This window comes from Podarcis liolepis (assembly GCF_965112155.1).
Source record: "Podarcis liolepis genome assembly, chromosome: 2".
Lineage (NCBI taxonomy): Eukaryota > Metazoa > Chordata > Lepidosauria > Squamata > Lacertidae > Podarcis > Podarcis liolepis.
In genome coordinates this window covers 15,401,779-15,428,680 of record NC_139555.1, presented here as the reverse complement: position 1 = coordinate 15,428,680, position 26,902 = coordinate 15,401,779, and the positions used below count along the sequence as shown (strand labels likewise).

Sequence of the window (26,902 nt, the reverse complement as noted above, 5' to 3'; positions counted from 1 at the left end):
CCCTTCCCGCGGCTCCGGGGCGGATACTAGCGAGGGGAGCATTGTGCGCCCCGACACTCCCCACTGTGGCAGGCGCTGTACTGGCTGTGACATCGCATGGGGGCGGTGTGTGCGTTAGTCACGCACTGTCCCGACGTCACCTTCCCGCCCACCCGCTACATTGTAAGGGGCATGTACGCTGGTCACTGCATTGAAAGGGGGCATGTACGCTGCTCACTGTTTTGAAGGGGAGTGAAGAACACACACACACAAAAAGGTAACTTGTTAATTTAACGTTCATTTCTATGAGGAGGAGTAATTCTGAGGGGTCAAACAAAGAAATAATTTTTAAAAAGTGACAGAAAAGTTCTGTTTATAATCACGAGTTTTGTGGCTTCCAGGTTTTTTTCCCTTCGGAAACGGGTCCAAGTGGCTCTTTTTGTCTTAAAGATTGCAGACCCCTGCATTAGATCCAGCGCTGAGGGCCTTCTGGCGGTTCCCTCATTGCGAGAAGTGAGGCTACAGGGAACCAGACAGAGGGCCTTCTCGGTAGTGGCACCTGCCCTGTGGAACGACCTCCCATCAGATGTCAAAGAGATAAATAATTACCTGACTTTCAGAAGACATCTTAAGGCAGCCCTGTTCAGGGAAGTTTTTAATATGTAACGCTGTACTGTTTTTAACACTGATTGGGAGCCACCCAGAGTGGCTGGGGAAACTCAGCCAGATGGGCGGGGTATAAATAATAAATTATTGTTGTTGTTGTTGTTGTTGTTGTTGTTGTTGTTGTTGTTGTTGTTGTTATAAACCCTGTTGATACCAGAGTCCTGTGCAGGGGCAACGATGCCTCCCATCAATGGTATTCTTCTCCTTGCGCCTGCTGCATGTACAACTGTCCTCCATCACTCTGGCTGTCTCAACATTTCATACCTCCCCCTCCATAAAATGTCCTAGTGGTCTGCATCAAACAGCTAACATAGCATCTTCAGTGTGGTCATAATCAGCCTCCCGCTAGACAAACAAGCAAAGCAACCCCACCGCAATCATCTGATGCTTAGGATGCAAGCTCCTCGGGGCAAGGACCAGTAGCTTTGATTATCTTAATTCAGAGGTAGGCAAGCTAAGGCCCGAAGGCTGGATGCAGCCCAATCACCTTCTCAATCCGGCCCGCGGACAGTCCAGGAATCAGCGTGTTTTTACATGAGTAGAATGTGTCCTTTTATTTAAAATACATCTCTGGGTTATTTGTGGGGCATAGGAATTCGTTCGTTATTTTTCCCTAAAATATAGTCCGGTCCCTCAAATGGTCTGACGGACGGCGGGCCAGCCCATGGCTGAAAAAGGTTGCTGACACCTGTCTTAACGAATAAAGGACCATTACACTGGTGCTGGAACAGAATTAACAATAAAAATAAGAATCAGACAGAGCTAGGGCTAAGTTACTCTGGGTTAACACCCAATGGGAAGGCTTACAGCTGGGCTGACTAAGCTGTGGCCCCGGGGCCGTCTTTACCCGGGGGTGCAAGGGTGCGGGGCACCCGGGCGCCGAATTCTGGGGGGTGCCAGGTGCCCACCACTGAAGCCACCTAAGCTCTTAACTATCTACCTGTTATGAAATAATAAATAATTTTGATCAAGCTAGAAAAACAAAATACATATATACCTAGGTATTACTAAAATGTATACCTACTGTTCCACTAAACGACTTTTGGCTTTGTGCGCTCATTTACCAAAGCCGCGCCACACCGCCGGCGGTGCTTGTCACTCACAATGGCGGCACTTGTCATTCTCAACTGTGCTGTGCACGCGAAATTAACTTTTGCATCAAAATATTATGTTGCATGGTGTCTGACATAAGCATAAGTAAAGGTAAAGGGACCCCTGACCATTAGGTCCAGTCCTGGCTGACTCTGGGGTTGCGGCGCTCATCTTGCTTTATTGGCTGAGGGAGCCGGCATACAGCTTCCGGGTCATGTGGCCAGCATGACTAAGCCACTTCTGGTGAACCAGAGCAGCGCACGGAAACGCCATTTACCTTCCCGCCAGAGTGGTACCTATTGATCTACTTGCACTTTGACATGCTTTCGAACTGCTAGGTTGGCAGAAGCAGGGACCAAGCAATGGGAGCTCACCCCGTCGCAGGCATTCAAACCGCTGACCTTCTGATCGGCAAGTCCTAGGCTCTGTGGTTTAACCCACAGCGCCACCCATGTCCCTTTGACATAAGCATAATGAAAGTTAATTTGGGGGCTAAACTAAATTTGGGGGCGCTGGGTGGATCTTTACATCCCAGCGGCGCATATGCTAAAGACCCCACCGTGTGGCCCTCCAGGCTTCATCTCTCATGAGTCCCAGCCAGTGTGCTGAATGTGATACAGCATCACTGCAGGGCCACAGGTTCCCCTACGCTGGGTAACAGGGAAACTCTGGTATTGCCCATACAGCTTCTTTAGGGAAGCCTATGTCCCCCCTTGTGGACCACTCATTTAGCTTATCTCCTCTTTGCCTATATGCTGAGCCAGCAAAGCACTGTGGCTACGGACAAATGTTTTTCTGTGACAACAGCGGAGGGACAGGGAACAAATTCGTTTTGATGAAGTATTGCCAACTTCTCTCTGAAACGCTTCCTCCTCCGTTCATTCCAGGGAGATTTCTCATTTTACAGCGATCCCTTATTTGCACTCTTTGTGCATCTCTTGGCAAGGCTGCTACAGCTGGACACAATCTCTGCTCCTTAAGCTCCGGAGAGGCCTGGTGTAACTCTGTGTACGAACACAGGCAGACGAGGAATTCCGCAAGTGAATCATGAGCTGAGCCTTCAGAGAGAATTTAAGATGGGGATTTTCTTTTAAGTCTGGAATGCAACTCTCCAATAGTACACACGGTCCCCAAGGGACCAGTAGCACAGTGTGTGCGTGTACCGTAGCTAGAAAAGGGAGGAATGGCGCTTTGACTTTCTGTTGCAACCAGACACATTTTAATTTGAATCCTATACTACCAGCAGGGATGCGGGTGGTGCTGTGGGTTAAACCATAGAGCCTAGGACTTGCCGATCAGAAGGTCGGCGGTTCGAACCCCCGCGATGGAGTGAGCTCCCGTTGCTCTGTCCCTGCTCCTGCCAACCTAGCAGTTCGAAAGCACACCAGTGAGAGTAGTTAAATAGGTACTGCTCCGGCGGGAAGGCAAACGGCATTTCCGTGCGCTGCTCTGGTTCACCAGAAGTGGCTTAGTCACACTGGCTACATGACCCGGAAGCTGTACACCCTTGGTCAGTAAAGCGAGATGAGCACCGCAACCCCAGAGTTGGCCACGACTGGACCTAACGGTCAGGGGTCCCTTGACCTTTATACTACCAGCATGGTAGTGTCCGACTCTTTGTGACCCCCTGGACCAGAGCACGCCAGGCACTCCTGTCTTCCACTGCCTCCCGCAGTTTGGTCAAACTCATGCTGGTAGCTTCGAGAACACTGTCTAACCATCTTGTCCTCTGTCGTCCCCTTCTCCTTGTGCCTTCCATCTTTCCCAACATCAGGGAGTCTTCTCTTCTCATGAGGTGGCCAAAGTATTGGAGCCTCAGCCTCAGGATCTGTCCTTCCAGTGAGCACTCAGGGCTGATTTCCTTAAGAATGGATAGGTTTGATCTTCTTGCAGTCCATGGGACTCTCAAGAGTCTCCTCCAGCACCAGAATTCAAAAGCATCAATTCTTCGGCGATCAGCCTTCTTTATGGTCCAGCTCTCACTTCCATACATCACTACTGGGAAAACCATAGCTTTAACTATACGGACCTTTGTTGGCAAGGTGATGTCTCTGCTTTATAAGATGCTGTCTAGGTTTGTCACTGCTTTCCTCCCAAGAAGCAGGCGTCTTTTAATTTTGTGACTGCTGTCACCATCTGCGGTGATCATGGAGCCCAAGAAAGTAAAATCTCTCACTGCCTCCATTTCTTCCCCTTCTATTTGCCAGGAGGTGATGGGACCAGTGGACATGATCTTCGTTTTTTTGATGTTGAGCTTCAAATGTAACAATTACTTGATTCAAATGTACTTGAGTGTGTGCTTTTGTGTTACCCTCTTGAAGAAGTGTTTCCTTGTACTAGAAAAATCTAGCTAGAGAAATGTGGTTTTTTATATATACCAGGCTTTCTCTCAACCCAGGTCAAAGCTGATGGGCATTGCCATTCAAATGGTGTGTGCAAGCAGCAAGAATGTTATTGGCCCAAAAATGGAAGCAAGAAGAACTACCGACAAAAGAATGGAGGACGAAACTAATGGACTATGCAGAATTGGACAAACTAACAGGAAGGATTCGAAACTGGCAGGACCAGAAATTCACACAAGACTGGAGTAAATTTACAGACTATCTGAAAAATATTTGTGATGATCAGACTACGTTTGTAGGTTTGCAAGAAGTTTTGTAAGGAGTATTATTGGAATTATTGCAAAAATGGATAAGGGGGAGTACGGTTAGTTCAAATACCATATTTTTTGCTCTATAAGACTCACTTTTTCCCTCCTAAAAAGTAAGGGGAAATGTGTGTGCGTCTTATGGAGCGAATGCAGGCTGCGCAGCTATCACAGAAGCCAGAACAGCAAGAGGGATTGCTGCTTTCACTGCGCAGCGATCCCTCTTGCTGTTCTGGCTTCTGATATTCAGAATTTTTTTTACTTGTTTTCCTCCTCCAAAAACTAGGTGCATCTTGTGGTCTGGTGCATCTTATAGAGCGAAAAATACGGTAGTTAAAGGCAATATGAATTTAAGAAATGCATAAGAAGGGGTCAAAACGGTGGATCATCAGAGGTGCTGATGGAAGTCCAAAAAAATGATTATATAAGTGATGAAGTTTTGTGGTATGTATTATCATTTATATGTCAAAATTAATAAAAATTATTTTAAAAAAACACATCGATCGATTATGCGGGGTGGGGCTTACCTCCCCCCCCCCAATATTTTATTCAAGCTCCTGTCCACAAACACACTCGCTCCCCTTTGTCTCCCTCCGCCTTTCCCGTCGGCGGACCCTTTCCCTCCCCGACTCCCCTCTCCTTTAACAAAGGGCCGCTTCCCCTTTAAGCCCCTCGCCGCCTCTCTCGCCCTATCTCCGCGCACTCTCTCTCGCGCATGCGCACACCCCGCCCTCCCCTAGCTGCTGAGGCGCCGCCGCTGCCGCTCTGGTGTCTGCCTCGTCTCGCGCTCGCGCCGCCGCCTCTCGCGCCTCTCTCGCCCCGCGCGAGCTGAGGGCGAAAGCGAGGCTGTCGCCGGTTGCGCCTCAGCTCCTGTCGCGAGGCCGTCGCCATGGCGGGCGGTCCGGCTCGCCGCCCGCGGCCCGTGGGGCCCAAGACGCTACTGGTGCTGCTCGTCCTACTGGTTCTCGGGGGCCACCGCGGGGCCCAAGGTAAGAGGGGAGGAGGAGGAAGAGGAAGAAGAAGAAGTAAGGGACCTCATCCAACATGGCGGCGGCGGCTTCAGCTCGGGGTGGGGCGTGTAAATATTGGGGCGAGGGGCGAAAGAGGGGAGAGCGGAGGCGTCGCGGGGTTGGGGAGGAAGGGTCTCTTGGGTGGAGAGGCGGGGTCCCCGTCCCTGAGGGGTGGGGATCTGTCTGTGTGTGAGAGAGAAATCCACCGAGAAATCCACTCAAGCTGTCAGATTATAGGGAGGGGGGGTCTGCAGGACCCTCCATAGAAACCCTGCCTTTGATCCTTCGCTCCCAGCAGCCGTGGGACGCGAGGGTTGGGGGGCTGCTTGCTGAGGAGCTGCCGTGCCTTAGCAGAGCTGGGGGGTTGGGTTGGGGTTTGGGTTGCGAGGTGCAGGCTGGGGGGTGGGACGTGTGCTGGGATGGGGTGGGAGGTCTGAAAAAAAGAAAATAATTATAAAATAAAAATAATTGTGATGCATCTAGGCAGGGCTGTGCGACTTCCAAGAGGCTGCGATCTACAACCACCGTAAAAACACTGGCAGGGATCTACCCAGCCCTGATCTAGGGGGACGGGTGTCTGGCATCGAAATCTGGAGCCCGATTCGTCAAGAGAGACAATGGCCAACTGGAGGAACACCTGATTTCCTCGAGGGGTGGAGGGAGGGTTGTGTTTCTTTTTAGGGGCCTTGCAGATCTGTGATGCCTTTCTCGTGTGTTTGTGTGTGTGTGTGTGTATTGGGGGGGGGGGGAGGGAGTGTAATGGAGGTCACATGAACCCAATCCCTGTTCAGGCTCCTTGCTTCTGCCAACCCCTCTGCAGATCAGACTTGGCGAGGAATGAATTTTAAAAGCATGTTTTTAATCAATAGGCTGGCGTGATGGTTGTTAATTGTGTCAAGTATGTAGAACTCCAGAATTTTAACATTAAAAAAAAGGGGGGCATGGTACGAGACTTAAAGCCCACTATCGGCTCACAGTGGAGTTCCAGTTCACCCCAAATAGCCTGCCTCTGAGAATGTTTTGGTTTCACCATGAAGTGTCCTCAGGCCTGATGACTCCAGAGTCCCCCTTGCTGTCTTAACAAAGACACCATCACATAAGGAGCCAGTCAAAAACCAGTTCCTTATTTGCAGACCTGTTTGTTAATGTATTGCAAAGGGAGGTGTGGGGCATCAGCCTTGAGAAGGTCTTGTTTCTTAACAAAGCTTTTGATCAGGTAAGGCTAAGCATTGTATGCCACTAGACAGCTAGTCTTATATATTGATGCATCTCAGGACAACCCAGAGTTTTGTTCAAGACCCTGAAAAGCCAATTCCACTTTGAAATGTTGGAATGCGGTGTGAGTGATTTTTGCCACATGGCTAACTAGGTAAAGGTGAAGTGGCCACATGTAGAACCAATCAGCTTGTGATAAGTTGGCCAGTTCTCAGTCATTTCTTGTTATGGATCTCTTTGGTGACCTGGATATCCCAGGTCATGAACTGAGGGTACCTGAGGCAGCCACCTAGCGGAAACCAACCAGGTCTGGGTCAGTGCCCAGATGGGAGAGCTTCTGGGAGTTGTGTGTGTGCTGCTGTCTTGGATTCTGTGATGGGGGAAAACAGGCTATAAATGTACTAAATAAATCATCAAGCTACTCAGTCAGTTTACTATATGGCAAAGTCAGCTTAGATATCATTGCCCTTCCCTTTGGGCACTTCCAGAAAGTCTTCTGGGTACAAGAATTTGTTGTGAATAAGGAACACGTGTATCCAGTTGGTTTCTTCTGCCAGATAGTTGCTGTGGCAAGATATCTCAGTTTCTTGGAAGAGGGAGGACAGAGTCTGGCAATGCCTCATTCAGCTAATTGGAAATTTTGAATTTGGAGAACACTGGTAGCAAGATTATTCCCCAGGACATTTGCAGAGCTGGGCTTATTCTGGTACAAAGATATAAAATGGGTGCTTCAAAGGAGGATGTAAAAAAGATCAACATATAGGGATAGGTGGCAGCATGTTATCTCTGAAGTATAAGTTTGCAGAGGGATAAATACAATCTTACCACGTTCCTGAATGATGGTGTCCAAGGCTGTGTGGCTTAATTTCTTTTTTTAAAGGGGTGTATTGCCATGGTTTCTGAAGGTTGTTGTTTGCCATTGGAAAGAACACAGCTTTAAAGGGGTTCTGCTATCAGGTGTTCCCATCAGTTTTATCTAAAGCCCTGCTCCCTTTTCTGATTAATTAACATTTGCTTTTTAGCATTGAACTCTGTGAACTCGCTTTCCCTTAAATTAAAGTTTTTTTTAAAAGGATATGCTACAAGGTTCACATTACAGCCCAGTGTAGAGGAGAGCCGCAATTCTAAAACAATTCCATTATTAGAACTTAACAAATGGGCAAATTTTTGCTAACAAATAAGCTGCTAACAATTAAAAAAAATAGAAAATCCGAAAATGTCTGAACCAGACAGTAAGAACAGTAGAAAATGGCAGCATCAAAAATAACAACAGGAGATAAAAATCAATCAGTCAGTCAGTCAGTCAATAGCATGCTTAATTTCACCCTAATGCTGCAGTCCTATGCACAGCTAAGCAGATAGTAACTCCACTGAACTCTTCACACCAGTATGCCAGTCCTAAGTAAACATGCCTAGGATTGGGCTACAAATCTCATTTGCTTCTTTCCAATAATTTTATTTAGCTAAGTTTTGTGTGTTGAGAAAAACTTAAAAATTATGAGAACATATACAGTATGGGTGCTTGGATGTTCTGACTACTGTACATGATACAGGAACTAACAAATGAGAATTCAATGAAATTGACAGTAATAATATTGCTTCATAGCATTGTTGTGATATTTTGGTCTTTTTAATCCTCCATCTCTTAGTTTAGTTCTCAATTCATTTGTTCCAGCTTTCGGTTGTTCAAACCAATTTTTAAAAATATCCAGATTGCCAGCATAAGGTGAAATTGGATTTCAGAAGAGCTAGTGGGTGCTTATCATCTAACTGTTAAATGTGAAATTATTAGGGAGCAGATTAACTTTGTATGTGAAGCCTACTGAAGACTGAGCCTCTCCATTCATGTCACACTTCACTCTGCTCTGAAAAGTTCTTATTGGTTTCCTTCAAACTCATGCCTGTTGAAAAAATAAATAGGAATGGGGAAATTGACTTCCATAGTCTTTGATGCTTTGTTTTGGTTGACAGCAATTGTTTTCAGCAAATGCTGCAATGTACGTTTTTACTAATAGGATTCTTCAGTGAGGTGTGTATGCAGCATGGTTTTATGGGCAAGGACAAATGTGCAAATAAAAACTGATGTTTGTGAAAAGGTGTGTGCAAGGAACCAATTTTGCCAAGTTGCAAGAGAAAGGGGTGGGTGGGTGAAAGCCAATTTTAAAAGGATAATAGTAAACAGCATGAACTGCTTGAAGCTTAACTGTGGTAATTGGTGTCTCTTTAAGCAACCATAACATGCTTTCTGTGCTCTGCTAATAAGGTTCATTTTCAGTAGCTTTCACTTGTTCTGTATATGTATTTTTACATAAGAATAAAACAGCCTCCTAATTACTTTGTATGAAAACATAATTCAGCTTGCTGTTTCCGTAGCTTCTGAGCATGCAGTGTCCTGTATGATTAATAAACCTACATGTTTAGAAGCTTAGCTGTTACTTGAAAGTAAAAAGTTGTGGATTCCTTTGCTGATATTTCTCAGAACAAGGATTTAGTTAGTTCAGAAGAGAACATACCGTATTTTTCACTCTATAACACGCACCCGACCATAACACGCACATAGTTTTTAGAGGAGGAAAATCAGTAGGCATGCCACCCGTAGGCATTCCCTCCATAACACGCATAGACATTTCCCCTTACTTTTTAGGAGGAAAAAAGTGAATGTTATGGTGCAAAAAATACGGTAATTTATATTTTATTACTTTCCAAGAAAGATACCACTTAATTGGAAATTGGGTGCACTGTCCAAAAAAACTGTCCTTGAACTTCTTTTCACACATCTTGGCCAGAACCCTGAGATTTTCCTCCCACTTTTGGCCATCTGGTTTGGTATCCCAATCTGCATGCTGCTGTGGAAACTGCACTTGTAAATGGCCTCAAGTAAAACTTTAGCCCTATGGTAAAACAAGCAGTTTAAAGAATGTCCACGAGTAAGATTATTTCCTCTTACAATATTATCCAGGGCGCTTCTCTTTAGCTGCATTCCCGAAGTGCAGACCATAAGGAGATAATTTCTCTTAAGGCGAGCTTTCACTTAATAGTGAGGGCATAACATAAACAAATTAAAGTGGAGAGTTAGCAGCTCAAGGCCCCTCTGCTAAGCCTTTAAAGCAATATTGTATATATAATATAAGTATTTGAATCAAAGCCTCAAAACCAATCTTAGTTGCTGTACGTTTTCTTACCGAATTGACCATTTATGAATAAACCCAGAGTACTATGGAGCCAGTGTGGATTTGGTCAATATTCAAATTAAAATGAGGTTTTTAAAAGATGCTTAATTATTGAAGAAAGAATATAGTTCATAAATCACTCTGTGTGTGTTAGTGCATTCCTATAGTGTTATTTTAAACACAGTAAAGTGAAATAACTTGCCTGTTCATAAGCTACTGTCTTACCCAATGATCCCTTTTATCTTTTACTCCATACAGATATTTGATGTTGAATATGTTTGTCTAGGAAATATCTCACTTAATGATTCCAATAATAACCACTTCTAAAAAACAAATCTGTTTGGGGTAGCTTAACATTATCTTGTGTGTACACATTTTAAAATTGTGTCATTTAGCAGGACTTAGGAAGCAACAGCAAGAGATGCTGCAGATTTGTTGTTAGTTGAGATAAAACATTGGGGCCAATCTACATGTTGCATAATTTTCCTCTGCAACTGTAAGCAACAGAAAGATGGGTGGGAAAGAAAGGTTTAAGCCTTTCCACTCTTAAAAGACTGTTCTCCACTTGCTACTTCCTTCTCCCAACTAATCTTAAAAAATGTGTCTGTTTCTCTGCGTAGTTTGACTCCTACAAGCCTCAAAGCAAAGAGTCCTAATTCTTTGGCTATCAGATGGCACTCTGGTGCAATAAAAAATAGGCCATACATAAACAAGCATTCTTGGTCTGGGATGCTGAACGAGGAGTGGTTTCTTAGCTTCTTGGAATATTTGACCTTAGTTGATTGATGTGACATACCAATCTTATAGGATCTATTCCTCCGGAGGGCATGGGACACACTAAACATTGCAGTTATTGTAAATTCTTGCAGTTTCTACCCTAAATTCCTATTTTTGTGATTGCTGCCAAGCAATCAGGAAGTATTGCATTAGATCAGGTGTGTTAGTTGCCAGTGAGTTCACAGATCCAGTTTGGAATGTTGTTTACCTTTAAAGTCCTAAATAGTTTGGGACCAAGTTACTTGAAGGACGGCTTTCAATCATACCAGACCGCTTTCACATTGAGACCTGCTTATGAGGCCCTGATTGCAGGCCCACCTCTTGAGAGTAATCAAGTTGGCAAGCATGTGGGAGAAGGCTTTCTTGGTGGCCCTGCATTTGTGGAACTCTGTTCCAACCTGAAGATCAGATAAGCCCCATTCCTATCAGTTTTAAAGCAGACTTTGAAAACATGCAGAAATTCATGGCGCTGATTTATTCTGATGTTACTATATTTATGGTCTTACTGGACTGTTTCTGTTTCATTGTGCTGGCCGCTTTATTATTATTGGTTGCATTAAAGTTTTAAATTCTGTTTTTATGTTTATCTATGTATGTTTGTGCATTGTGAGGAAAAGTTATCTTACCTCTTCACTCTTAGCAGTCCTGCCAACAAAAAGAAAGGAGCCACTGCTTCCTAAATTTGAAGAGAAACAGAGCTGTAGCATATTTTTTGGACATGGAAAGCGTGTGCAGATCAGTGTTAGAAACTCTCATAAGCTAGGTGCCAAATGGCTCCTTAAACCAGGGGTACAGTTGCCAAAACTGAATGCCTAGTTGCCATTTGGGGGCCAGACAGCTCAAAAGTTTTATTTTTCAATACAACTTTTTGGTTTCTGAAATTCATTCTGATTGTGCAAATAAAATATAATAGATAAAATTCTACAGGGTCTGTTGCTAGTGTAAAAATAGTCAAGACCCAAGAATCCCTAGGTATGCACCTCCAGATGGTGGAGATGTCAGACACCATCCTGGCACCCAGGCATCTTCACTTGGTCGCAAGTTACCAATAGCCAGGTGCAAAATTTCACTTGGGGTATCGTGAATTTTGAATGCTGGTGCAGATATTCAACTAAACACATGAGGGCTCAAACTGCAGACGAGGACAAGGGCAGAAATGGAAGCCCCGCCCAAGTGACTTGGGCACATAGGACCTCTGCACATTTAGTGTGAAAGTCAAAAGAGGATTTCTAAGAGCAGTTTCCAAAATAGGAGCCTTTGCCTCAGTTTGTATTGATTATAACAGTGTTAAGAGAGCTTTGGATTCAAGTACCTAAAGTCCACTTCCTCCTACCCTCTGAAATTAGATTGGTAGTTACCAGGAATAGGCTATGTGTATTATTTTTCCAATTATGGTGGCTCATTTGGAATGTCTTCCCCAGAGAAGCTCACTTGACACCAACCTTGATAAAAAGGTAAAGGGACCCCTGACCATTAGGTCCAGTCGTGGCTGACTCTGGGGTTGTGGTGCTCATCTCACTTTATTGGCCGAAGGAGCCGGCATACAGGTTCTGGGTCATGTGTCCAGTATGACTAAGCCGCTTCTGGCAAACCAGAGCAGCGCACGGAAACGCCGTTTCCCTTCCCGCCGGAGCGGTACCTATTTATCTACTTGCACTTTGACGTGCTTTTGAACTGCTAGGTTGGCAGGAGCAGGGACCGAGCAACGGGAGCTCACCCCGTCACGGGGATTCGAACTGCCAACCTTCCGATTGGCAAGTCCTAGGCTCTGTGGTTTAAGCCACAGCTCCACCCGCGTTCCTTGCAACCTTGATGCAGGGGTGTAAATACTCCAAATAAATAATAATAATTTGCCCAGGTACTCAATCATGGTTTTGAGGCCAATTTTAGCCATTCTGTTTAAATGCTATTCATAGAGTTGTAGAGTTGGAAGGGACCCTGAGGATCATCTAGTCCAACTCCCTGCAATGCAGGAATATGCAGCTGTCCCATATGGGGATCAAACCTGCTACCTTGGTGTTATCAGCACCATGCTCTAACCAACTGAGCCATCTGAGCTGCTATGAGCGTTGTTTCTTATATTTTATTGCAGTTCTGCGTTGGTGTTTTGCTATTTTACTACTATTTACTATTTTAAAACTATATGAATCCCTGATAGTTTTCTACCAAAGGGTGGTTTGTATATTCACCAAGTATGTCTTCATTTTGAAAAGCTCCCTTCAGTGCAGATTGATTGAGTTTGAAGATGCCCCAAGGTGGAATTCAGTGCAGTGCTATGTGGGATATGTGTACTGTTGCGCTAGTGGGCTTGGTTCCACACACGCAACAACTTAGTTGAATCCCGCCTTTTATTTGTTCTACAGCTTGCTTTGTGGCAGAAGCAAAGTTGAGCTGGGCCTTCTGTCCCTCACTGAACTTGTGTCTTCGCAAGATGTATGTTAGGTCTGATGAAATCAGTGTCAGCTAGTTCACTTCAGCAGAAATGCATACTCTATAGATCTCTTGAGCAAGAACAAAGCTTTTATTCGGAGGCTCTGAAGCTTAGCTAGGCTTGTTTAAACAGCGTCTTTTGGGGCTGTGTCTGTCTTGGAGCAGAATGTCAGACACAGACATGCCAAACAGACAGAAATACAATTCCCAGCAAGCTTGTGTTACACCTTTCTTTCAGTGCATCTTTAGACATTTTATCACAGATGTAGATAAAGATCACATGAACCTTATTGTGTCCAACCCAGGAATTTTGTTTTAATTAAGTGGATTATATGTTCCACTTTATAAATGGTGTCTCTACCCTGCTTCCAAGCTAACTGCTAGAAAAAGTCTGGTCTGAATTTTGCTTTTGTTCAGTTATTTCTTTTATTGGGCTTGCCCAAACATTCCCAGCTGCACTTTCAATCATTCTGTGAAAAAAACTTGCCACTGGCCTCTTAAGTACCTGTTGGATTCTGAGCATGCAACATTCTCCAAGGTGAAATAATCGTAATAATACCAACTTTTCTTTTGCTTTTATTGACACGGGGAGAATTTTTTCCCGTCGCTAGTCAAAACTTGAAGTACCAGAACCGCACAAGTTGCTTTCTAATCTCCCTCTCCCCGCCCCCCGCTGCCCATGTTTCCTTCTGCCCTGGGGTGTTCAGGCTGACGTACCTGTTTCATGTGAAATCACCAACCTTGGCAAACAGGGCTGCATTATCTAGGTGTTGCAGACAGGCAAGGATTTCATAGTATTTTTTTTATTTCATAAAAAATGTGGTTTATAAAGAGAATGACAAGGTGTATCACAATTTAAAATAAAACAATACCGAAGGCCGATTAAGGTACCTTTAAACCCCAGAGTGTGGGACGCGGGTGGCGCTGTGGGTAAAACCTCAGCGCCTAGGACTTGCCGATCGCATGGTCGGCGGTTCGAATCCCCGCGGCGGGGTGCGCTCCCGTCGTTTGGTTCCAGCGCCTGCCAACCTAGCAGTTCGAAAGCACCCCCGGGTGCAAGTAGATAAATAGGTAAATGGCGTTTCCGTGTGCTGCGCTGGCTCGCCAGATGCAGCTTGTCACGCTGGCCATGTGACCCGGAAGTGTCTGCGGACAGCGTTGGCTCCTGGCCTATAGAGTGAGATGAGCGCACAACCCTAGAGTCTGGCAAGACTGGCCCGTATGGGCAGGGGTACCTTTACCTTTTTACCCTAAACCCCAGAGTAGACTTATCCAAAATATGGACAGCTATGCAAACCCTTCTGCTAGTTGGTACCTCTTACTTGAGGTATATTCACTCCCCGTTTTCCCCCCCCCCTTCTAAAAAATTAAATCAGTTATAAGGTTAGCTGCCGGACACAACCTTAGAGCAGTGTTTCCCAAACTTTTTTGGGCAACGGCACACCTGTTTACTGAAAAAAAATCTCGCGGCACACCACCATTAAAGCCCCGCCCCGTGACGTCAGCGCGCAGCGTCACGCCGGGAGGGACGCACGAAAGCTATCCTATGTAAATACGGATTTAGCCTCGGTTTGCTCTGGCTTTGAAGCTAAAGGTTAAAGGGGGGGCAGAGAGGCGTGTAGACCCGTTTGCTTAGAAGTAGGTCCCCAGTGTTTCCCCATGGGGTCCCAAGGAAGAGCGGCGCCACCCGATTGGATTTCCTAAACTCCCGCCCTGAGCGCTGGAGTTCCGCGTAACCCAAATTAAACCCGGTTGCTTACACTCTGTCCAGGAGGACGCACAATCCCCGCTTGACGGATGGGTCTGTTCCAAGGCTGGCTCCGCTGGCAAAGCCGGCTTGCTGGACGCCTCTTGGCAGAGAGAGAAGCGGACGGACGAGTTTTAAGAGGCTCTCCGTCGCTCCAGAAGAAGGCAGGGCGAAGATTTCAAGGGGCATCGCTCCGGCTGCTCCCTCTCCCGCCGCGCAGGAGCGATGCCTCTCTCTGACTCTCCCTCCGCGCAGGCTGAGGGAGGGAGGGAGGGGCGCGTGTGACCCGTCTCTGCTGGGAGACCAAACCCAGCGAGGCAGAGTCGCGCGGAGGCGCCCAGGCAGCGCTGCCGGCTGCGAGGAGGAGCGCCAGGCAGCAGCAGGAGGCGCGGCCTCTCCTCGCCGCCGCCGCCGCCCCGCCTCTCGCCGCCCGACTCGCCCGCCTCCCTCCAGGCATCTCGCGGCACACCAGCTGATGTCTCACGGCACACTCGTGTGCCGCGGAACACCGGTTGGGAAACACTGCCTTAGAGTATATTGAAAAGGAATTGCAGAAGGCCTTTAAGCCGTCCCTATCCACCTGCAGTAAACATTGGCAAGTAAAACACTACTTCTGGCAAAGAAGCTTTTGTAAATTGGAGGAGAGTCAGTTCAGTGTGGTTGATGGACAGGTGATTTAACACAGGCAAGCAAGTTGATGTATATTTTTGTTGGTTAGAAATATAAGGGACTTGGGAGCCCTTTTCCAACAAGGAAACTTTATTGCAGTGAACAATTGGACTGGAATAAAAGCTCAACCACTTATGTAAGAAAAATTTGACGTACAGTATTTGATTTAGAGGATATCCTGCCCAGTCCCAAGTGAAGAGTGGGGAAAAGCTTTACATTTTTGCATTTTGTACAAAAACATCTAAGTCCTGGCCTTTGGTGTATTTAAGACAAGGGTGGGGAACCTCTAGCTCAGGGGTCTGCAACCTTTAAGACAAAAAGAGCCACTTGGACCCGTTTCCAAAGGGGGAAAAAACTGGGAGCCGCAAAACTCGTCATTATAAAAATAACTTTTTTGTCACTTTTTTATTATTTCTTTGTTTGACCCCTCAGAATTACTCCTCCTCATAGAAATAAACGTTAAATTAACAAGTGACCTTTTTTGTGTGTGTGTTCTTCACTCCCCTTCAAAACAGTGACCAGCGTACATGCCCCCTTTCAATGCAGTGACCAGCGTACATGCCCCTTACAATGTAGCGGGCGGGCGGGCGGGCAGGAAGGTGACGTCGGGACGGTGCGTGACTAACACACGCACCGCCCCCATGCGATGTCACAGCCATTACAGCGCCCACCACAGTGGGGAGTGTTGGGGCGCACAATGCGCCTCCTCCCCTCGCTAGTATCCGCCTCGGAGCCGCGGCAAAGGTGTAAAAGAGCCACATGCGGCTCCGGAGCCGCGGGTTGCAGAACCCTGCTCTAGCTTATATGACAAATGAGGTCCTCCAGACCACCTAATTTGACTCACAAGACCATTTTTGGCCAACTATACCAAGCCATCACTCTCCGGTTATCATATGATTCAGGTTTGAACGAAAATGATTAAGAACTTAGAAAAAAATCAAACAAATTGAAGAGTTTTTTGTGACTCTGTGTATGTGTGTATTCATTCCAACATCATCAAACGAATGATAACATTTTGAATCATGTTTTTAAGATAAATAGGAATACAACATTCTTGAAAGCAAGAGAGAAAACCAAGGCACTGAAGGGGATTTATGGGTACAATCTATGAATGAGTCTCCATTCTGATTTTGAAGAAGTATGAAATGAGATAAAATTCTAGAGATCTCATAAGTAATCATCTGTATTGTTTGGGTAACTTCTTTGTTTTGTAAATAGTGGCTACAGCCTTGAAAATTTGTATTTGCATTTTGTAGTTTTGATTTGCAGGACAGGTAAACCCACGACTGCCAAGGAACAATTGGGATGTTACAGCTTAAGAGTGCACTCCCAATTATTTATTTGCAGCAAGGCTTGAATTCAGTGCTGTTAAAATTCAGCACCAAATGCAAGTCTTGTTGATTTCTGGTAGAATCAGATTGGCAAGTGGGGGGACAAAAGTGTTTTCCCACCTTAATATAAGAATATATTCTCTCCTCTTGCTTTCCTAAGTCAAACATCCTTATAGCAGCTCTGTGAAAAGGAAGTATGTGTCTCGGGTTTGTTTATATATCATTCTCCCCAATAGTTTGTAAAACCTGCAATATTACTAATTATCAGACGACTCAGTAATATATAGGAAAATTAGCTACCTGTAGCACATGACTGGCTTTCAAAGATAACAATTGCAGTTTTTAATTTGTGGTATTTATGTTAGCTATTTTGTACAGCAGTATGGAAAGCTAAAATTTCCTCTCCAAACTAGTGCAGTTTCTAATATGGGAGTTCTGTGCCCACACAAGTGCTGTTGTAGACAACACAAGTAAGATACACACAAATACTAATTCGAAGCCTTTTTCATGTAAACTGGTTTCAGTAAACCAGTTACTACAGACAAGGTGTCAACGATTACAATCAGATGCTACCCAACATTGAAAGATGTTTCTGTACATTCATGCATATAAACAGAATAGACACAGTTAAAACCAAACATTCAGCGGAATCCAGCCAATGGGCATTCAGGGTGCTGTACATGCTTAGCATGCATGGTCTAGACGTTTTGTGTCAGAGAACAGGACATGTTTGTATCATCTATTTAGTATGCCAGGCAGAGCCAGGACTTTAACAGGCATTAACCCATTAAGAAGACTCATCAGGAATTGCTACAAGTCTAGTAGTGCACTGATTACATGGCAGGAGTGTTGGACAAGTCACTGTCCTAGCTTAAAGCTACTTCACAGGGTTATTGGATCTATAAAATGAGATGACAACATTTTTGCCATCTTGCACTCCTTTCAAGGGGAGAATACAAGCAGGCTCCCAAAGGTTGTATTCTTAAAATAGAAAGCCCTGATGTTGACAATCCAGAATTGTAGACTCTGGATTGCTTCTTTTCATGCATCTGCTGGTCTTTTAAAGCCTATGTTAGTCACTTTAAGGTGTTTTAAGAAACAACATGGGCCGAACTGCATATATTCGTCAAAAGCAGAAATAAACCAAATGGAATTGCTCTTAATGGTGGTCGTTTTGCCATTACAAAAAAATAAAAAAGATCCCTCCTTTCTTTCCACTCCCCACGGCTTGGAATTTAAAATTGTGTTTGCACTTGCTGGATGCTCAGGAAGAGAGAACTAGAAAATCGCCCCTTTATTTCTTATCTCTTCAATTTAATCTTGTCTCCAACTTGCACCATGCCAACAATAATTTGTTAGACTTTCATTTGTTGTCAGAATCAAAGTCACTTAATGGCTTTATAGTAAAGGAAGTGTACTCCAAAACCCGTTGTTTCTCTTAACTAAACTTAGGAGCGAAAGTTTCTACTGTTGCCTTGCATAGCTGCATTCTCAGAGAGCTTTTGAGAAGGCAGCACAGCTGCCGCCGAAAACTGATTAACCTAAAGACCACCAACAGTCTCAACCTTAATTGAGTTGTTTGAATTTTCATATTAAAATGAGGTCTCCCCTTCAAAATAATTCAAATGCATAGTATCTCTCTCTCCATCTTGGAACAGCAGAGTCTTTTTGTCTTCAATTTCCTTTTTCCAATCCCAAAATAGAAAGGATATCTGCCTGTGCCAGACAGCAGGGCTGAAGTACTAATCTATGTTTATCTCTTGTGAACTACTATTGAAAACTTTATTTTTAACTTCTTCTGTTAGTTTGTAACTGATTCTTCTTAATAGCTTACCTTCCATAACTCTTAGGTTAGCCCAGTCAAAATCCTACTCAAGTAGGATCTTCATTACATTGTAATGTAGCCCCTGTCTTGCAGCTTACTGGTCCTGTTTGAGAGGGAAAATCAGAAAGCTGCATCCAGTTGCAACTGCAAGGTGAAGATGCGAGACCTTAATGTACCGTATTTTTCGCTCTATAGGACACACTTTTCCCCCTCCAAAAATTAACGGGAAATGTGTGTGCGTCCTATAGAGCAAATGCAGGCTGCGCGGCTAAGCCCAAAGCCAGAACAGCGAGACGGAGCGCTGCGGAGCGCTCCGTCTCGCTCTTCTAGCTTGGGGTTAGCTGCGCAAAGCCTCTGCAGGGCAGCGGGGTGCCTTCACCCTGCTGCCCTGCAGAGGCTAGAAAGGCTGTCCCCGAAGCCAGAACAGCGAGACGGAGCGCTGTGGAGCGCTCCGTCTCGCTGTTCTAGCTTGGGGATGGCTGCGCAAAGCCTCCGCAGGGGCCCTGCGGAGGCTCCAAAGGCTGTCCCCAAAGCCTGAAGCCTTTGGAGCGCAGCGGGAACTTGCGCTGCGTTCCAAAGGCTTCAAGGGTCTTTGAGGCTGGCGGTGGGGGGAAGCAGCGCTTCCCACACCGCCAGCCCCACAAGCTCAGGGGGCAGCGGGAAGGCGGCTCACCACCTTCCCGCTGCTCCCCGACCTGGTCTTTGAGGCTGGCGGTGGGGGAAAGCAGCGCTTCCCCCCACCGCCAGCCCCAGAGAGCAGGTCAAAAGGAACCTGAAGCCTCCGGAGCCCAGAGGGAACTCCCGCTGCGTTCCGGAGGCTTTGGGTGAATGCACCTTGAACACACCTTGTTTTAGAGGGGGAGAACAAGGGGGGGGGAATTCCCTGTTCTCCCCCTCCTATGGTCTGGTGCGTCCTATGGTCCGGTGCGTCCTATAGAGCGAAAAATACAGTAATTACAAGATTGGTATTTATCCAGTTTCTCCCCTGGGAGTCACAGAGTTCACCAAGACTATAGATGTCACTCTCTGCCTGTCAGGCCAGTGTGCTAGGCTAGAGCTTTCATTGTGGTGCTGATACAGAAGACTGTCTGCGTACACATCATCACTTCCTGCAACATCTTGGATATTTCCTTAGAACCACCGTTCCAGGGCTTGACCTGGGCCTGACCCTGCTTAGGTTGTCAGATGTATTCATTGCCTCTGAAGGGTATTCTGAACTGACTTGACAGTGTGATAACGTCTTCCTAAGGATTGGAAGAGTTTGTTGTTAAGAGCGGGCAATAGTTAATCACAGAGCTTTTTCTTTCTCCTTTTAAAAAGTTGCAACCAACTTTTTGCCTTGAACTCCACACTGCAGGTACGTACATGCTCTTTATCCCCTCTGGGGAAACAGGATCTGATGACAGCTGTAGAAAGTATGGCGTGCTCATTACGTGCACCCACCCTTCTCCTTGACATTATTATATTCATCCTTGCTGTTTCAGGATTTGGCTGCATTTTCTTTTCCAGCCACCTTGAGAGAAGAACAGCTTTTGCTTGGAGGCTTGAGATACGAAAATTGGCAGCTGCCTTGCATTTGAATAAAGGGTAGAATGCAGTCTTTATCCCATAGTGTAGCAAGTGTTGCTTCATAGAAAACAAGTGGCATCATGTACCTGCGAGATTCAGGATGGAATTATGTGCATTCTTGGCAAATGTGTCCTCTCAAACTTGCTTTTTCTGATATATGAATGCAAGGTGAGAACATTTATAAGGGAGAAATGTTGGGCAGGAGGCTGTAATTCATTCTGTGTGTCCTTGTTCTTTGTAAATCCTCTATCCCCTGAAATCCGTACGTCAGGGTTATTTCCTGTTTTCAGCCCTGTTAAGGGAATAACTGATCAAGAAGTCCTGGAGTACATTTGCATAGGAGAACAGGACGGGGGGGGCGTGTCTTCCAATTCCCATCTGGAAATTCCCATCCCCTTTTCTATCTTTCCCTTGCAGCATGAGTCTGCTCTCACATGACGTTTAACAATAGCATTTATTATATTCATTGCACACTTATATGGCGGAAGACCCACTGAACATAATGGGACTTACTTTGAGTAGGATTGCCCTGTAAAATTGTTCAGAGCTTTTTTCTCATTGTCACAGTTGAGAAACCATAACCCAATCGTCCAAGCCATAGTTTAGAGTAGTAAGGAGGTAACATGAGGATATGCATTCCCATTTCTTGCATGCCAGTTCCATCTTCAGTTTGATTTTCTTCCAGCCACAGTTTGCTGTGACATTGAATCCGTTAGGCAGGGTAGCACTAACTTCTAAAATCATGGTTTGAAGTGTATTTGAACTAGTTTGGAAGTTAGCAGCTGTAGTTTGTCTAATTCTCACAGCTGGAGAAAACCTGTAAATGGAGAAAGGGATTGGGATGTGAAGAGGAAGGAAGAGAGTGGAAGCCTGTGCCACATTGCCAACCTTCAAAACCATTGTTTGGAGGATTATCTAAATTCATCTGTGATCTCAGCAATCCTTAATACAACTCTGCAATGTGGGTCCCTACTGTACAGTGGTGCCTCGCAAGACGAAATTAATTCGTTCCACGAGTTTTTTCGTCTAGCGAATTTTTCGTCTTGTGAAGCACGAAATCCCATAGGAATGCATTGAAATTCAATTAATGCGTTCCTATGGTCAAAAAAAGTCCAAACAAAGCCAAATTTGGTACAACAAGAGTTTATTAAGTGCTCTTTAAAGTCACACATACTGTAAAGAGCATTCAAAAATTGAAGGAACAATAAGTTAAGTTTCTAAACATGACAGAAAAACATTTAAAAATCAACAAAGTGTACAGTACATTTTCTAAGACTCTGGGGGACAACTCAAAGAAGGTTCCTCTTCCACTCTTTGCTTCTTGCTGAAGAACCCCCTCCTCAACTGTTCCCCCAGCCCCCACCACAAAGAAATTCAAATCCAGAATTTTTTTTAAAAAACAGCAGAGTGGCCCAATGGTCACAGAAAATCATAAAAATGCAGAAAAAAAACACACAAGCTTCCAGATTCTTGCAAACCCCTCCCCAACACCAAGTCCTTGAATTCCAAACACCCCAACCCAAAATCCAAAAAACCCCAAAAAAGTTTTAAAAGTTTAACTTACCAAATGGCTGCAAAAGAAGTTTTGGAAAAGCTTCAAAAATCACCAAAGTCTTCAAAAACCTCAAAAAAGGCTACCACACCGCGTTCTAGGAGTTGCTCCTTGAAGTCAAGTCGCAACTGTATTAACATTGTTAGGAAAAAGGAAACAAACTTGCAAGACGTTTTCATTTTTCGTCTTGCGAAGCAAGCCCATAGGGAAATTCGTCTTGCGAAGCAGCTCAAAAAACGCAAAACCCTTTCGTCTAGCGAGTTTTTTGTCTTGCGAGGCATTCGTCTTGCGGGGCACCACTGTACTTTGCTGAAGAAAGCTGAGAGAGTGTGGCTTGCCCTAGGCTGCCGGGGGAGTTTGTGGTACAGTTTATGTTGAAAGCCTATATCCAGATGTCATCAGCAACTTATTAATTTATTTATAAAATGTATTTATATACAGCTGTATCAAAAAAGAATCGCAGCAGTCTACAGCAATATAAAAACACATAAAACCAAATGAGAACATCGTAAAAGGTAAAAAAACAAGTTAAAAGCAAAAATAAATTAAAAACAAACATCAGTAGACCATTGTGGGGGATGCAATCTTAATTGCCCAGCAGAACAGAAAAGTTTTCAGCAGGAATTTAAAAGTTGGCACAGAAGGCGCTCTCTGAATCTCTAATGGTAGGGTATGGGGCTGATGACACGAAAGGCTTGATTTCTCACTGTTGTCAAACAAGCCTCACCAGCTCAGGAGTGACCAAAGACACTCCTTCATATGATCTTGGTGATCAAGCTGGAATATAAGGGTTCTGGAGATCCCTGAGGTATCCTGGAACCATCTTGTTCAGGGTTTTGTAAATCAGTACAAGAACTTTGAACCTGGCTCGGTAGCAGATGGGCAGTCAGTGCAGCTGTTTTAACAATGGTGTCAGATGTTCTTGACCAGAAACTCACATCAGCAATCTGGCTGCAGCATTCTGCAGCAGCTGAAGCTTCTGAACCAAGGGCAGCCCCACATAGAGCGCATTACAGTAATCTAGCCACAAGGCTACAGTGGTCAGTCTATCCCTGTCCAGGAATGGCCGTAGTTGGCAAACTGGATGAAACTGGTCAAAGCCACAGAATAAATTTGGGCCTCAAATGACAAAGGTGTATCCAAGCAGTGCACTTGCTCCTTCAGAGGGAGTGCAACCCCATCCAGAATGGGTAGCTCGCCAATTTCCCAAACATGGAAACCACCTTCCTAAAGAGCCGCTACCTTTCCAGGATTTAAACACAGTTTATTGGCCCTCATCCTGTCCACCAAGACACTGTTCCAAAGCTTTCACAGCTTCTCCCAAGTCAGATGTTATGGAGAAGCAGAACTGCATGTCATCAGCATACTGGCAATACCTCGCTCCAGAACTCCTAATGACTGATCATTACCGAGCACAATTCAAAGTGTTGGTGCTGACCTTTAAAGCCCTAAACGGCCTCGGTCCAGGATACCTGAAGGAGCGTCTCCACCCCCATCGTTCTGCCCAGACGCTGAGGTCCAGCGCCGAGGGCCTTCTGGCGGTTCCCTCATTGCGAGAAGCAAAGCTACAGGGAACCAGGCAGAGGCCCTTCTCGGTAGTGGCGCCCGCCCTGTGGAACACCCTTCCAGCAGATGTCAAAGCGATAAACAACTACCTAACATTCAGAAGACATCTTAAGGCAGCCCTGTTCAGGGAAGTTTTTAACGTGTGATATTTTACTGTATTTTTGGTTTCTATGGAAGCCACCCAGAGTGGCTGGGGAGGCCCAGCCAGATGGGTGGGGTATAAATAAATTATTATTATTATTATTATTATTATTATTATTATTATTATTATTATTAAATTTATTATGACCACACCCCATGGCTTCATATAGATATTAAATACCACTGGGGAAGAATTGTACCCTGCAGAACCCCATAGCACAAATGCCATGGGGCTGAGGAACACTCACCCAGTGCTTTTCTCTGGACACGACCTTGAATACAGTTGCACCTCGGCTCCCAAATGCCTTGGGAGTCAAACGTTCCAGCTCCCAAATGGTCGAAAACTGGAAGTGAGTGTTCTGGTTTTTGAACTTTTTGGGGAAGCTAAATGTTTGGCACAGCTTCCGCTATTGTTGCCAGCACGCCTGCACAACCGGGAACCAATCGGAAGCCGCGCCTTGGTTTCCGAACTTTTTGGAAGTCGAATGGACTTCTGGAACGGATTCCGTTCGACTTCCGAGTTATGTCTGTATATTAATGGAACCACTGTGATATACTTATTGGGATCTCACACTTAACTGTTTGCAGTTACTGCCACGATCCTTTTTGAGTTGACTTAACCAAAGTGGTGCAGGCTGACCTGCCACCGTGTGTCCTCAGTTGATGTTTTTGGTTTCTCTGGACTTCCCCACCCCAACTGCTTTGCCATGGTAAACAGTATATTGGAGTTATTTTTAAAAATTGTTCTAGAGAATGAATTGCGGCTTCAGATAACTTCTTGGTACTGTACTAAAGCTTATTGATGGCTTTAAAGTTTCCCAATAACAGGCAGGATGCTGGGTCTTTCGCTGCAGATAGCAGTTTGAATCCTGCCTTTGTCATTGATATTCAACCCAGCTGTTCAGTATCTTACAGGAAATGAACCTGTCCTTTTCAGGGGTGGATAGTGGGGGGTGGGTTTTGTTTAATGGGAGGTGTTTTGCACGGTAATACATTGATTTTATTTATATATATTATATTTATATTATATTATATTATATTATATTATATTATATTATATTATATTATATTATTATATTATATTGTATTGTATTGTATTGTATTGTATTGTATTGTATTGTATTGTATTGTATTGTATTGTATTGTATTGTATTATATTATATTATATTATATTATATTATATTATATTATATTATATTATATTATATTATATTATATTATATTATATTATATTATATTATATTATATTATATTATATATATATTTTCAGTAGTTCATACATGTATTGGGAAAGTGCATCAGTTTGAGAGATTCTCCAAACTGAATTTACTGAAGAGTCCTTAAGTATGGGAGTGTTTTCTATAAAGAGTAGCTATGAGTGAGAGGCTTGTCTTATTCCTGGTGGCAATATAGAATTATAGGAACTAGGAACTGAATGAGTCATTCTTTTATGGATTTTAGCAGATGGGAAATCTGAGAACCTAACAGTAAATGTTGGACATGTAGTCTTGGCCTATTTGTGTTCAAAACGTTCTGTAATGTTACTGGTCCTGCTTTGAAGCCAGGTTCATCTTGGTGAAACTTTGGAGCAATCTGGAGTCCCATCTCAGGGTAGTGGGACCACAAGTTGTGCTCCGGCTGGGAGTTTGCTAACAAGAGCGTTCTTTTTCTGTGTCTCTTCAGCTTTATTGTGCGAGTGCAACGAATGCAACCAAGGCAACACCACATGTGAAACAGACGGAGCCTGCATGGTCTCAATAACAAATGTGAATGGACAGATGCATCATGTCCGAACCTGTATCCCTAAAGCCAAGCTGATACCTGCTGGAAAACCCTTCTTCTGCCTGAGTTCAGAAGATGTGCGCAATACACACTGCTGCTATGAAGACTACTGTAACAAAATTGATCCTCTGGTACCCAGTGGTAAGTGAGCTGAAGGGAAGAGTGCAGTGCGTGGGTCTCTTAAAATACCATTTTTGAAACATCTGATTTTATTCTTAGTGCTGTGCTTGCTAAATCCAGCACCAGTATTTCTCTTTTTTGTTTTATAATACCAAAAGGATCATGGGGGTATTTTATTTTTTACTTATTTGGGTGTGTATTTTTTAATTGCTAATATTTATTGACCACTCTTCAGACATGGCTGTCAGAGCACAACATCCATTTCCCATATAAGAGGATGAGAAAACCATTCTTTTTTTTCGCAACTCTCACTTTCCCCCGCCCTTTGGAAGTTGGGCTGGATAGATGAGCAATACTCCATTCTGAAATAGTAGGGTACAGGCAGATTTAGTATCCTACCTCTTTTTATGAGTTTGGTAGGAGAGCACACAACCATGGAATACATTTTTTGAAAAATATGCAGTAAAAGTTCACAAAATGGAGTGGGCTAGTGGTTTTGCTGTCACTAATGGCATTGCAAATACATGCCCATGACTCTTGTACAACCACATTCCATTTTTAGAAAAGCCAAAAGCAACAGATGCACTATTTTGAAAGCCAACACCACATTCTTAGTGACACAGTTTTGGAGCTTGAGTAGAGGGAAAATGTGATTAGCCCCACAACAGAATCCAGTCTCAAGGGAAATTATTTATGCCAGGGGTAGGCAACCTAAGGCCCGGGGGGCGGATGTGGCCCAAATCGCCTTCTCAATCCGGCCGTGGACGGTTCGGGAATCAGCATGTTTTTACATGAGTAGAATGTGTTCTTTTATTTAAAATGCATCTTGGGGTTATTTGTGGGCCCTTCCTGGTGTATTTACATGAGTAGAATGTGTGATTTTATTTAAAATGCATATCTGGGTTATTTGTGGGGCATAAGAATTTGTTCATTCCCCCCCCCCCGCCCTCAAAATATAGTCCGGGCCACCACATGGTCTGATGGATGGTGGACCAGCCCACGGCTGAAAAAGGTTGCTGACCCCTGATTTAAGCTGTGTATCAGAGGGGCAACAGCCAAATTAAGAAGCTGACCGGTTAGGTTTATTAAATTTATATGCCACTTCCTGTTCCAAAATGTCCTGAAATGAAGTACCGTATTTTTCGCTCTATAGGACGCACCTCTTCCCTCCTAAAAAGCAAGGGGAAATGTGTGTGCGTCCTATGGAGCGAATGCAGGGGGGAGGCAGGCGGGAAAAGCCCCCAAGAGCCACACACAAGCTCCGTACGGCTCTTGCGGGCTTTTCCCCAGGAGGGAGAAGGGACTGACTGGCCGCATCAGTCCCTTCTCCCACCTCGTAGAAAAGCCCGCAGGAGCCATGCACCCTTTAAAGAGCGCGCGGCTTTTGCGGGAGGTGGGGGAATTCCCCCACCTCCTAGGAAAACCAGCAGAAGCCGCGCAGCCCCTTTAAAGAGCGCGTGGCTTCTGCGGGCTTTTGCGGGAGGTGGGGGAATTCCCCCACCGCCTAGAAAAGCCCGCAGGAGCCGCGCACCCTTTAAAGAGCGTGCCACTCTTGGGGGCTTTTCCCCAAGGAGGGACAAGGGACTGACTGGCCACGTCAGTCCCTTCTCCCTC

General features: G+C 44.8%; 1 protein-coding gene and 1 long non-coding RNA gene across 3 annotated transcripts in view; one reads left to right on the top strand and one right to left on the bottom strand.

The window, feature by feature from the left end:
* The window catches only part of LOC310700684, a 61,288-nt gene extending 38,226 nt beyond the window's left edge, over positions 1-23,062 (bottom strand). The window contains exon 1 of the long non-coding RNA XR_014522712.1: positions 21,692-23,062. This is a non-coding gene — a long non-coding RNA (uncharacterized lncRNA). The remainder of the gene's footprint in view (positions 1-21,691) is intronic.
* Positions 5,095-26,902, top strand: part of ACVR1B (activin A receptor type 1B) — a 42,865-nt gene continuing 21,057 nt past the window's right edge. For both annotated transcript variants that reach the window (XM_083490152.1, XM_083490151.1), the window contains exons 1-2: positions 5,095-5,373; positions 25,070-25,309. In XM_083490152.1, coding sequence (XP_083346278.1) covers positions 5,274-5,373; positions 25,070-25,309 — 340 coding nt within the window. In that variant the 5' untranslated portion in view covers positions 5,095-5,273. The remainder of the gene's footprint in view (positions 5,374-25,069; positions 25,310-26,902) is intronic.